The sequence below is a fragment of the Podarcis melisellensis genome (genome assembly GCF_964234715.1).
Source record: "Podarcis melisellensis genome assembly, chromosome: 14".
Classification (NCBI taxonomy): domain Eukaryota; kingdom Metazoa; phylum Chordata; class Lepidosauria; order Squamata; family Lacertidae; genus Podarcis; species Podarcis melisellensis.
In genome coordinates, this window is record NC_138546.1 from 5,927,443 (window position 1) to 5,940,839 (window position 13,397).

Below are 13,397 nucleotides of genomic sequence, written 5' to 3' on the forward strand. Positions count from 1 at the left end.
CCATTAAATTTATATGCCACTTGACTGTAAAAAAACCCAACAACCCTCAAAGTAGTTTGCGAAAAGAACAAAACAATAACATATTTTGAATATTTGCTAGACGCTGCTTTGGGCACAGCTGGTTGTGGAAATGTGGCATCCAAGTAAATTCGATCAATCAGTATTTTGAAGCCCTTCTTCATGCGCCTCCTCTATGTGAAGTCGGGATATTGGCAACACAAGAGAACAGGCCTTTTCTGCAGTGGCTTCCCGTCTGTGGAATGCTCTCCCTAGGGAGGTTCGCCTGGTGCCTTCATTATATATTTTTAGTAGCCAGGCGAAAACGTTCCTCTTCAACCAGGCCTCTGGCTGATTAATATTCTACAGACTTTTAAATGTGTCTGTTGTTTTGGTTTTAATTATTTGCTTGTGTTTTTATCTTGTATTTTATTCTGCGGTCCGCCCTGATATCTTGCAATGAAGGACTGTATATAATAATAATAATAATAATAATAATAATAATAATAATAATAATGGGGATTTTTTTCAGCTGGAACTTGCTTGAACTCAATTCTGGCACCTCTCAGGTTAGCACCATTGCCATTCAAAGAGAATGCAATAATTTTTTTTTTATTTCTAGAAAAATAGCAATAACAACAACAACAATTTGGCCCTCCAGGTGCTGTTGGACTGCAATTCCCCTCACCCTCAAAAACCATGGTCAATGGGCAGCCATGATGGGAGCTGTGGTTCGGCGACATCTGGAGAGCCCAAAGTTCCCTACACCTGATGGTGTGCTTAGCCCAAATGGAAGAGCTGAGGTAATATCCTGCACCCCACATCACATGGCCTTACCGCCAGGAAGTGACAACAGCGATGGAGGCTGGTCTTCACACGCAGCGCCGCTGCCACGTAGACCTCAGCCAGCGTTGCCACGGAGATGGTGTTGCCTGCGCACTCGGCCAGGTTCACGGCACTCAGCGCCATGTTGATTGCTGAGAGGTGACCGGCCACATGCTTCCCTGTGGGAAGAGGAGGTGGGAAAACCCTTAGTCAAAGATGTCGTAGTTTACCAGGGATAGGCAACTTAAGGCCTGGGGGCCAGATCCAGCCCAATCGCCTTCTCAATCCGGCCCGCGGCCAGTCCAGGAATCAGCGTGTTTTTACATGAGTAGAATGTGTCCTTTTATTTTAAATGCATCTCTGGGTCTGAGGGATGGTGGACCGGCCCAAGGCTGAAAAAGGTTGCTGACCCCTGGTTTAAACCAAGTACAGTGCTACCTCAGGTTACATACACTGCAGGTTAAATACGCTTCAGGTTACAGACTCCACTAACCCATAAACATTACCTCTGGTTAAGAACTTTGCTTCAGGATGAGAACAGAAATCGTGCTCTGGCGGTGTGGCGGCAGCAGGAAGCCCCATTAGCTAAAGTGGTGCTTCAGGTTAAGAACAGTTTCAGGTTAAGAACGGACCTCCAGAACGAATTAAGTACTTAACCCGAGGTACCTCTGTATGGCCAGACTTGGCCCTCCAGCTGTTTTGGGATTTCAACTCCCATCATCCCTAGCTAACAGGACCAGTGGTCTGGGATGATGGGGACTTTCTGGCCATGCCTGGAACTTTAAGCCAAGGAGACGTGGACCCAAAAGGGTTGAAGACCTCTGCTCGAAGCCTACCTGTCATGTGCAGCTGATGCAGTTTGTGGTACACCAGGGCCGCGTCGCAGGCGCTTTTCTGCACGTCAGCCTTGAGCTCCCGGTCGCGGAAGAAGCCGCCAGCCCTTCCCGCCAGCCAACGCCCCACCCAGAGCCGCTGAAGGATGTGACGGATCAAGTTCCATAAAAGGCTGCAGGTCAGGTCGAGGTTGGAGGTCGGGAGTGGGCGGCCGAGGGCTTTCAACGCCGTCCATAAGTTCTGGGAGGCCTGAGCAAAATCTCCCTGAAGAGGAAATGAGGGAGAGAATGGACAAGCCTTGTAAAGGATGGAGCACAAAGAGGCTATAAGGACATGGAGGAGCAGCTGCTTTGCATCTAGAAGGCCCCAGGGTGAGCAACTCGGTGTGCTGCCTGAGACAGGGTCTTCTTAGCAGTGGCTCCCAGTTTATGGACTGCCCTTCCCTGGTGAGGTGCGCCTGTCTCTCTTATCAACAACTTTGGACCAATTCACCTCGGAAACGGACTGATCTTTGTATGAACCTGCCTTGCCTCTGAACTTGGGACTCGAAGGCCCTGCTAGATGCCTTATCTGTGCTAAGTATAGAAGCAGATGTGTCACGCAGGATTAGTTTTGGGGATCTGATCGAGGACTTTGCAATTAGAAAAAGTAGGAGATAAATAAAGTGGAAGTATACAAAAACAAACATTATTTTCCATCTTACTGTAGGTTTCATTTCATTTTAAAAAATTCATTTTATTTTACTGTTTATTAGTGTTTATATTTTGAATTAGATAAAATATTTTGGGTGCCCCAATATAAATAAGTGCTTAGGGTCTCTAAAGGTCTTAATCCAGCCCTGAGCCTAGCCCAGACTTGGTCAGCCTTAGCTACAACCCATCATGGCAGCAACAACATTGCCGCAACCCGCCTGGTATAGCCTCGCGACCCGCCACTTCAAGACCTATGACCTAAAGCAGGGTTTCCCGAACCTGGACTCCAACTCCCATCATGCTTAGCAAGCAGGACCAGTGGTCTGGGATGATGGGAATCGTAGTCCAACCACAGCAGGAGACCCAAGTTTGGGAAACCTATGAGCTAAGGGAACTAAGCTGAACAAGTGTCAACAGCAAGTCTGGCCAACGCCCCAGATTACTTGAACCTGTGTCCCCAGTGCCACAACCCTACCACAACCAACACTTCTTTACAGAATGGGCCTCCCATGGAAGTTCCGTCACAGGACCTTTGCTAGACAAGACAACGCAGGAAGCTAAAAACCATGAAAATCGCTGAAAATCACAGATGCGCACACTCACCCGCGCCAAGTCGAGGTCTGCCTGCTTGCGATGCCTCCAGAAGAGGATGGAAGCCTCTGAATGAGGGCGTGTGATGGGCTCGCCATAAATGAAGAGCCGGACAAAGGCTCCCAAAACAACCAGCATGTTGATCAGCCAGAAGACTAAGGTGGGGAGAAGCCACTGGAACCAGGCGATACGGGTGTCTGTGGATGAAGACAGGAGGCACTGTGGTTTAGAAATCCGTCTCTCTTCCTCACAACAGAGAACTCTGGGAATTGTAGTTCTGTGAGGGGAATAGCCCCCCCCCCAACAACTCCCAGCACCTTCAACAAACTACAGCTCCCAAAATTCCTTGGGCGGAGCCATGGCTGTTTGAAGTGGTATCGCAGCGCTCTAAGCATTTCCTGTGAATGTGGCCAAACGCACACAAGTTCATACTCTCCAACGCTTTTCTGAAGAAAAAAGAGGTGTCCCCTCCAACATTTCTCCCATGAAAATAGGGACATCCTAAGGAAAAGTGGGACATTCTGGGATCAAATCAGAAACCTGGACGGCTTCTGTAAAGCCGGGGACTGTCCCTGGAAAATAGGGGCACTTGGTCTCCACTTCCAGGCATCAAACAGAGAGTGCTTGCTCCAACAGGGCTGATTTGGAAGCCTAAATATGGCGCTGTGGGGGAAAGGAGGCTGCAGCCTGGATAGAGGAACATCACAAGACATGCCGGCCCCACAGGCCTGCGGGTCCTCACCCCCGGCGAAGACCCTGCCGCACACTCACCTGCGGCCTCATTCTGGCTCTTAATGGTGCGCCCGGAGTGGCTGGAGCCATCGATATCCGAAGGGCTGGCCGAGTGAGAGCCCGCCAAGAGGGAGGAGAGGGGGTTGAAGGAGAGGCAGAGGAAGACGAAGGCACACAGGGCCAAGCGCGAGCGATCCAGCATTCCCAGGCTGCCTGGCGAGAGCGCCTGATGCTCTTGCTTCACCTGAAACAGCCACAGACAACAGCAGATGAGTTTGGGGGCAGCATGGAGGGAGGACCAAGTTGTCGCCTTCTCAGCCAGGTGTATTCCAGCTGCTTTTAGAGCTAGATATTTTTGGAGTGTACATGCTAAATATTTTGAAATTTTGATACACAAAAAATTGTCAGATAGAGAAGCTATCTCTTTTTTTATTTTAATCATTTCCCACCCCTTTGAAATCATAGAAGGAACAAACCCTGAGGATCATGTCCAACACATTGCAATGCAGGAATATGCAGCTGTCCTATACGGTGATCGAACCTGCAACCAATTCTTCATTTTGTTCTTTTTATGGAAAGAGGTGGTGAATGAAAGAGGGGCATGAACATAGAAACTGATGGAGGAGTTCCCCTCGGGTTTCCAGGAACGGTGATAGTTCCTGTACAAAGACCCTAACGCAACATTTTGCAACCCTAGTGCAAATATTTTGCAAAAATCAAGGTACCCGGAAGTGGGGAAAGCCCTGGAACAGCTGCTACCAATCAGAGGAAGCAATATTGGCTTACATCAAGGGCATGCAGATGATTCACGGAACTCCTATCGGGGATCTTCATTGGAAATGGACTTTATATTATAGGCCAAGACATTAATAGACAAGATGTCAAACTGTTCTTATATGCAACAGCAGCAAGAGTATTGTTAGCCCATAAATGGTAGCAAGAAGAAATTCCGATGAAATAAGAGTGGCAGATGAAATTAATGGACTATGCAGAATTGGACAAAATGACAGGAAGGATTGGAAACTTGAGGGACCAGAGATTTACAGAAGATTGGAAGAAGTATATGAACTATTTGAAGAGCAACTGTAATCAACAAATTACGCTAGTAGGACTACAAGAAGTTTTGTAAGGAGAAATATACGAAGTGTTACAAAGTAGAAAACGATAGAGATATTGGTTATGAGTTTGAAATGTAATAGGGAAGATAAGAAATGCATACTGAGAGATTAGATTGGAAAATTTTCAGACAGGACTGATGGAAGTCAAAAAAATTGAATAAGATGTAAAAGTATGTTTAATCACTGTTGAAAATGGTATGTTAAAAAACTTATATAAATATATATTAAAAAAAGAAGGAAATTGACTTTTGGTTTTTTGCATGGTTCCACTGAGGTGAAGCCCCAGTCCCCTGGTCTCTTCCCAGCCATTCCCCCTTCCACCGCCTCCTGCTCCCGTTCGGGGTCACACCTTGGTCTCCTCGTAGAAGGGGCTGTCCGGCTCAGAGTCGCTCCCACTGGTGCCGCTGAGGGAGAGGGGGCTGCCGCTGCCGCGCAACGGGGAGCCTGCGTCCGACGGGGGTGGCGTCAGGGTGTCCACCAGCTTGATCCCTTCCTTTGAGTCCTGGGCGTTGCCACCACATGTGGCTACCAGGTCCTTCAGGGACTCTGCAGAGCGGGACAGGTGGAAAGGGCAAAAGGAGAATCTATGGTCACCACAGAGAGAAATGTGCTTCGCCCAAAAGCAAGTTCAGCTCCAAGGGTCTTCTGGCGAGAAGTGAGGTTACAGGGAACCAGGCACAGGGCCTTCTCAGTAGTGGCATCCACCCTGTCGAATGCCCTCCTGTCAGATGTCAAGGAAATCAGCAACTATCTGACTTTTAGAAGACATCTGAAGGCAGCCTTGTTTAGGAAAGTTTTTGATGTTTTATTGTGTTTTTATGTTTTGCTGGAAGCCGCCCAGAGTAGCTGGGGCAATTTAGTCATATGATGATGATGATGATGATGATGATGATAATAATAATAATAATAATAATAATATTGTTATTATTAAGTTCTGCTTCTAACCAAGAAACATCAATGATTCAGAAGGGGGCAGCTGTTTGCATTTTCCCCCAGGGCAACCACACTTTTTCTCCTCTCAGCAGTCACAGAATCATGGAATTGCAGAGCAGTGGGATCCCCAAAGGTCATCCATTCCAACCCCTTGCAATGCACAAATCACAGCAAAGAACCCCTGGCAGATGGCCACCCAACCTCTGTTTAAAAACCACCAATAAATGAGAGACGACCACCTGGGATCCTTGTATTAATAGGATCCAGCACGTTTTCTGGGTGTCCCTCGCAATTTTTTCCTCCCCTCCCCTCCAAAGGTCCAAACTTTTGCAGTTTCCAATCTGCAAAAGGGGCCGAAGGCTGCGAAACTCACTGTTGTTCTGGCTCGCCATTTTGAGGGCCATGTTCTCGGCCTTCAGCTTCTGGTTGGCCTGCTTCAGGAAGCGAATGTGGTCGATTGCTTTGCGCAAAATGGCCGACTTGTTCAGCTGCCAACGGACAAGGAAGATTGGCACGGTTAGAGGGTGAGCGGAGGGAAATGACAGGTTCGGAGGGGTTCCTCTTTGACCCGTCCACTTCCCAGGAGGGAGGTTCTCCTGCACAAGCCCTGTCAAGGCCAACAAGCGGGAGAATCTCCGAGCCACAAACTCTTTCCTGGGGCACCGCCAGAGAGCCGCGTGCCACAGCGGCCAGAGCTGCAGAGGAGGAATCGTTCCCTTTGGTAGCCTAAGCCTCGGAGACAGCTGCCCAAAATGGCAGCAAAATCATCCGAGCGAAGGAGAAACAGGCTGAGTGGGCAGGAACAACCAGTTGGATGGAGAACCCCACCATTTCCTAGACAAGAGACCCTGCCACATTTGGAAGGAGGCATTATGTGGCCAAGGAGGTTGGCAAGGCTCTCACCTGGTGTGGCATCAAAGATGAAGGAAAGGACGGCTGCTGCAAACATCTTCATCAGTGCCGGATTTACATATAAGCTAAACAAGCCATAGCTTAGGGCCCCACTCTCTTGGGGGCCCCCAAAAAATTAAAGGGGAAAAAACTGGATGTACATTTCCAAAATAGAAGACAAAAAACAAATAAAATAAAACGTACATACAGCAACAGAGTTTTGTGTTGGGTAGGCTCCTATGATGTAAGCCATGGGCCCCGCCTGCTAGCCTGCTCCCTCAAATATCACTGGTTTGCTCCTTTCTATATATAGGGTGCCTACATTCTGCATGTGCAAATGGCTTTAGAAACCTATTAGGTCCATAAATTACCATATAGCATATATTCAACACAAAAAACAGCAACAATTTGTTGTTGACAAAGGACAGCTGGACATATAAAGGGCCCCATTACCTTCAGTAGGTTAGGGCCTCATCAAACCTACTGTAAATCCGGCCCTGATGCCACCCAATATGGCTGAACCTCCCCCATTAAGCTCCAGAACCAACAGAGAGCAAAACCTAGCGGTAAAGGATCCCTGGACAGTTAAGTCCAGTCAAAGGTGACTGTGGGGTTGCGGCACTCATCTCACTTTTCAGGCCAAGGGAGCCAGTGTTTGTCCACAGACAGCTTTCTGGGTCATGTGGCCAGCAGGACTAAACCGCTTCTGGTGCAACAGAACACCGCGACAGAAACCAGAGGGCACAGAAATGCCGTTTACCTTTCCTCTGGAGTGGTACCTATTTATCTGCTTGCACTTTGTGCTTTTGAACTGCTAGGTGGGCAGGAGTTGGGACAGAGCAACGGGAGCTCACCCCATTGCAGGGATTCGAACCACCGACCTTCCGATCAGCAGGCCCAAGAGGTTCCCCTAGTGGAGACAGGGACTCAGTGGCAAAACACATGCTTAGCATCCAGAAGGTCACAGGTTCAATCCCCCAGCATCTCCAAGAAGGGCTGGGAAAGAAACTCTGGGGAGTCACTGTCGGTCAGAGCAGACAATACTGAGCTAGATGGACTGTATGGACTGACTCAATATATGGCCCCTACTTACTTACTTACTTACTTACTTATTTCCTATAGTTTATATACCACTTGATTGCAGAAAACCTCAAAGTGGTTTATAAAGATATGAAACCAAAAAATTTCCGCTAAAAATGACCGCCAAATTTTAAAATGTACTGAAAGTTAAAACTACAATAGCATAGAGTACACTAAAAGAAGTTAGAACTCCTACAAACTTTCTAGACATCTGGGTAGGGTTGTCTAAATAAGAATGTCCTCAACAGGCGACAACAATAATACAGGGAAGTTGCCTGCCTGGAGTTGCAAAGTGTCAGTGTCAGCACATTAAACAAGTACGGTAAGTTCTTACAGGTGTGGTTACAGGTATTATGGGCACCTGTGAAAGTGCCAATGGAAGAACCATAACCAAAATCAGAAAGAGGGGGTTAAGGCAGCTTCACAAAGCCTAAAACTAACTCCCCACTAGCAAAGGTAAAGGCTAACAATACTAATATCGATATTTCAAAGAGATTAAAACAAAACCTTTCAAAGATATTCAAATATGTTAAAAGCACTTGCTAAAAGCAGGCTCGTTTAACCAAGCTGACCCAGCTAAGTACGATGTTGGCATGCATTTTAATTTGTCTTTAGCACATCATCAATTTTTTTTTAATGTTGTAAATAGCCATTTCTTAATTTTTCATAACTTTTGTAACCCACTTGGAGATTTATTATATTTTTTACAGTCAAGCAGTATAGGTTGTGAACCACCCTGTGATCTTTGGATGAAGGGTTGTATACAAATCTAATAATAATAATAATGATGATACATAAATTTTATAAAATAAATACAAAGCCTGAGAGAATTATTTCTAAGCACATTTGCCCAAACAGTGTCAAACCAAAGCCACAAATGTAGGTGCCCGGCGGGCTTCTCTAGGAAGAGACTTCCTCAATCAGGGGACAGCTGCGCACCCAAAATAAAGGTCCCCTGCAGGCGTACCTTGGCTTCCGACCCCACCACCAGGTCCTTGAGCTCGGAGATCTTGTCGTTGATGGAGGAGCGATACCGTTTCTCGATGGCGTTGTGGGCTGTGCGCTTCTCGCCCTTGCCGTGGCTTCCCAGAGGCTTCCCGGCGGTCAGGCGGTTGATGGGCAGCTTGTCTGTATCCATCATCAGAGGAACCGTTGCCAGGATGGTGCCCCCACCCATCAGGGTCTGCAAGGGAGGAGAAGCGGTCGCAGAGAGGGGGGGGTCATTCCTTTCCTTGAATCAGGCAAAGCCACTCCCCCAATACATTCTTCTTATTACTGTTTATTATTATTATTATTATTATTATTATTAATTTATACCCTGCCCATCTGGCTGGGTTTCCCCAGCCACTCTGGGCAGCTTCCAGCAAAATATAAAAACACAAAAACATCAAAAACTTCCCTAAACAAGGCTGCCTTCAGATGTCTTCTAAAAGTCAGATAGCTGTTTATTTCCTTGACATCTGACAGAAGGGTGTTCCACAGGGCGGGCGCAACTACCGAGAAGGCCCTCTGTCTGGTTCCCTGTAACTTGGCTACTTGCAGTGAGGGACCTGCCAGAAGGCCCTTGAAGCTGGACCGCAGTGTCCGGGCTGAACAATCGGGGTGGAGACACTCCTTCAGGTATACTGGGCCGAGGCCGTTTAGGGCTTTAACCAACACTTTGAATTGTGCTCGGAAACATACTGGGAGCCAATGTAGGTCTTTCAGGACTGGTGTTATATGGTCTCGGCAGCCGCTCCCAGTCACCAGCCTAGCTGCCGCAACAGGTTTCAGAAATTTCAAAAGGACTTTAAAAGTATTTTTTAAAAAACAACAACAAATAAATACTATTTCCTTAAAACAAAAAGATAAAGAAGGCTCAGGCCTTGCAGAACTCCCTGGCTCTTGAAGATCAAACAGGCGCCTCCACCATACACTTTTCAGCACCTGCTAGAAACCTTTCTCGTCTAGACAAGCCTGCACAGATGCTTAAAAAGCCGAGGCAATTTTAATCCATTTCACTATTTTAACTTTTGTAATGTTTCGAAGCACAGTCATGCCTTGGATCCTGAACGCCTTGGCTCCTGAACAAATCGGCTCCCAAATGATAGAAACCTGGAAGTGAGTGTTCCGGTTTTTGAACAATTTTTGGAAGCTGAATGTCCAGTAAGGCTTCTGCGACTTCCGATTGGTTGCAGGAGCTTCCTGCAGCCAATCAGAAGCCGCACTTTGGTTTCCGAACATTCTGGAAGTCAAACAGACTTCTGGAATGGATTCTGTTCAACTTCCAAGATACGACTGTACTGTAAATCATAGAATCAAAAAATTGTAGAGTTAAAAGACCCCTGTGGGTCATTTAAGCCCAGGGTTTTCCAAACTTGAGTCCCCAGCTGCTTCTGGACTACAACTCCCATCACCCCTAGGTAGCTAGGACCCATGGTCAGGAATGATGGGAACTGTAGTCCAAAAACAGCTGGACTTCCCAAGTTTGGACAACCCTCGATTTTATAGCTTTACCTTTTTGTAAACCGTGTTGAGGTGGTTGTTGTTGTTTACCATCAAGCGGTGCACACATATTACGGGACGGAAAAATTCATTAATTAATTACCGGCATCTGTAGTGATGTCGACTGGACGGCCGTCGTGGTCCCCAGAGTGGTGATGCCAGAGGTCTGGGCTCCCGAGACGGTTGTCAGAAGCAGAGAGTCAGCCTTGATGAAGTGAGGCTGCAGAAGGACCTGCGGGAAGAGAAGAGGGGTCAGCGCGAAGAAGAAGAAGAGGAGTTTGGATTTGATATCCCAAAGGACCCAAAGGAGTCTCAAAGCGGCTAACAATCTCCTTTCCCTTCCTCCCCCACAACAAACACTCTGTGAGGTGAGTGGGGCTGAGAGACTTCAAAGAAGTGTGACTGGCCCAAGGTCACCCAGCAGCTGCATGTGGAGGAGCGGGGAAGCGAACCCGGTTCACCAGATTACGAGTCCACCGCTCTTAACCACTGCACCACGAGAGGACTAACAGATCCGGGGGCCCCGCAGCCCCTGCTCACCGGCACTTGCTGGATCTGGCGCTGGACGACTTGGGATCCACTGTGGGGAGTTAGAATCTGCTGGGGAGCGATGTTCTGGAGTTGGGTTTGCATTGCGACTGGCTGGTTCTGCTGCAATGTGGCTTGGGTGTTTGGAGGGGGCTGAGAATGCCCTCCTGGCTGGGGAGCTGAGAGAGAAACGTATTTATTTCTAAAATGCATCCATATTCCATCCATTTCTCCAAGCAGCTCAAGGTCCTCCTCTTCATGTAATCCCCACAACAACCCTGTCGTTGCAAGCAAAGGACCGGCCCCCAACATCACCCAGTGAGAGCTCCATGGCCCAGTGGTGATTTGAACCCTGGTCTCCTAGTCCGACGCTCTAACCACTGCACCACAGCAGAGCAGCCCTGCTGAAGCAGAACGAAGGAATATGTAACTCGGCATCCTCCGTTTCTCCCACCAGCCTGTGAAATGCTTCCAGGAAGACCCGAAGCTCCCTGGCAAGTGGTATTCCCAGGTAGACCACCACTGAACAGGGAGGTTTCGTGCAATTATCATAACCTGTGGCCATGAACAGAACGAAACGGAAAGCATCTGCACATTTGAAACACCCAGCGCTGAATGCCTTCACCCATTTTGGTTCCCAAAGTAGATTCTGATGCCCTCTGAGATCCCTTTCTGTCCTCCAGATCAGGATAATGATCTGTTTATCACTGGCAACTGCAACAAAATGGTGCAGTCTTGAGTGCTCCTCTTGACGGTTCCAGCCACTCTGCTCCCCACCCAACCATTCACGATTTTCTGTCTGTCCTCCAACAAATGGATCAGTCTTTTTTGGCTGTTTTGCCTCCCCCGCCAAATAATTCTACTTCTGAAATCTTTAGGCCACAGTTCTCTAATCCCTAATTTATATATGGGGACGATTACAAGCCCCTGTGCATTTAAGAAGTAGGGGGACTGTCATCCGTTGACTTCTAAGGAGCTCTGCAGCATCAAATCACCTCTAGGGCTGCCAACTTTTCAGCAGGCCCCTGTAGCTGTGCCTTTAACAGCTGCCTGGTGGGTCAATACAAGCAGGGAAAGACACATGACTCCTGGTGGGTCAATACAAGCAGGGAAAGACACATGTGAAAAACTTCGCCAGCTAGTTCCTGAAGATGTGGCAGCTGCTAAGAGCACAGGAGCACACCCAGCTACTGCTTTTTGGTCAGTTGGCAAGCCCAGCCCCCTCTTACTGTATTATTACTATTAACATTTATTTATATAGCGCCATCAATCTGCCTGACTCTGTGCACAACTAAAATCAAGAAATCCTACCTTCAAAGGGCACACACTCCAAAACAACAAATAAAAACAATAAAATAAAAACAATAGTTCAATTTTTGAAATTAGTTAAGCCTGAGGGCCACCCTCCTCACCAGAAACACTGCTCTGATTCAGGAATCCCACCATAGGTTGCGCTGAGAATTGGGTCTGGGGTGCCGGGATGAAACTCTGAGCCGCCATCCTGGTCGGCGGGAGCCGAGATGCAGGCTGGCAGGCCGTTGACAGGACAGGCTCCTCCTTGATGTCCATCGGAGTAGGCTCTGTGTTCGAGTTTGCTGCCGTCACTGGTTGGAAGCTGGGTGGGGGTGGAGCTGGGACCTGGAACAAGCTGGGGGAAGGTGAGTTAGCAGCCTCCAGGTAGCCGCTGAACAAACTGGGCCCATGTGGATTGGGCTCTGGGGTGACAGTTGTGCCGAACGACGCCTCAAACAGACCAGGGAAGTCTCCATCTTCAGTGTTGATCAGCTGAAGCATGTCTGCAAAACATACAGAAGGAAGGCAGCCTTGAGACAGGGTTTTCTTTGTGCTTGGGAGCCTGGGGTCTGTGAGAATATTCTGACGAACGGGCGAAATGGGCACACAGACCAGGGCTGGAATTGCACCATACTTTATAGCACAGTGATACCCCTCTATTTAAAAAAATAAAATAATTATTGATACTTTTCCACATACAAAACAATAAAAAAACTAATTTAAATAAAGAGGAAACGGAAAAGGAGAAACAAAAGAAAACAAACTGAGAAAGAGGGAAAAGAGGGAGAGAAAATCACAAAGAACTCTATCAGAGGTAGGTCTTAAACCTTGTCTCACACAAAATGGATAGGACCCTCCCAGCTCTCAGCAGTATGATACCACTTCAAACAGAATTCAGAAAGCTCCTTGGCTATGTGACAGGTACTCTTTATATTCAGACACAAAAGAGAACTTTGCCACCTCTTTCTAGGATGTCTGCCTCCTGGGCTGTTACCCAGTTTCACAACTCCCGTTCAGCAGATCACATCACAAACAGATGCCCGTCTGGGGTGAAGCTCACTGTGTGAGCCAAGGCTTGGCAGGATCATCCCCAAGACACAGCATTGTGGGCCTTTCAGGAGTGTCTGGATCCGTTCTCTCAACCAGCACAGCTATGGAGTTAAGACCTCCTATGGCCAACGACCGCCTGTGCCAACCTCCAGCAATGCAGCCGCAGCACAATTCTGCCAACCTTTGGTCACATCACCAACTACTCCACATTCAAGATCAGTAAAGGTAAAGGGACCCCTGACCATTAAGTCCAGTCGTGGCTGACTCTGGGGTTGCGGCACTCATCCCTTGCCGAGGGAGCCGGGGTACAGATTCCAGGTCATGTGGCCAGCATGACTAAGCCGCTTCT

At 47.9% G+C, this 13,397-nt stretch overlaps 1 protein-coding gene across 2 annotated transcripts in view; it reads right to left on the minus strand.

Moving 5' to 3' along the window:
- The window catches only part of SREBF1 (sterol regulatory element binding transcription factor 1), a 44,598-nt gene that overhangs the window by 15,193 nt on the left and 16,008 nt on the right, over window positions 1-13,397 (minus strand). For both annotated transcript variants that reach the window (XM_081889091.1, XM_081889092.1), the window contains exons 2-11: window positions 12,118-12,501; window positions 10,718-10,884; window positions 10,281-10,409; window positions 8,661-8,876; window positions 6,096-6,210; window positions 5,139-5,335; window positions 3,711-3,915; window positions 2,952-3,136; window positions 1,659-1,920; window positions 835-1,001 (exon numbers count right to left, since the gene is read on the minus strand). In XM_081889091.1, coding sequence (XP_081745217.1) covers window positions 835-1,001; window positions 1,659-1,920; window positions 2,952-3,136; window positions 3,711-3,915; window positions 5,139-5,335; window positions 6,096-6,210; window positions 8,661-8,876; window positions 10,281-10,409; window positions 10,718-10,884; window positions 12,118-12,501 — 2,027 coding nt within the window. The remainder of the gene's footprint in view (window positions 1-834; window positions 1,002-1,658; window positions 1,921-2,951; window positions 3,137-3,710; window positions 3,916-5,138; window positions 5,336-6,095; window positions 6,211-8,660; window positions 8,877-10,280; window positions 10,410-10,717; window positions 10,885-12,117; window positions 12,502-13,397) is intronic.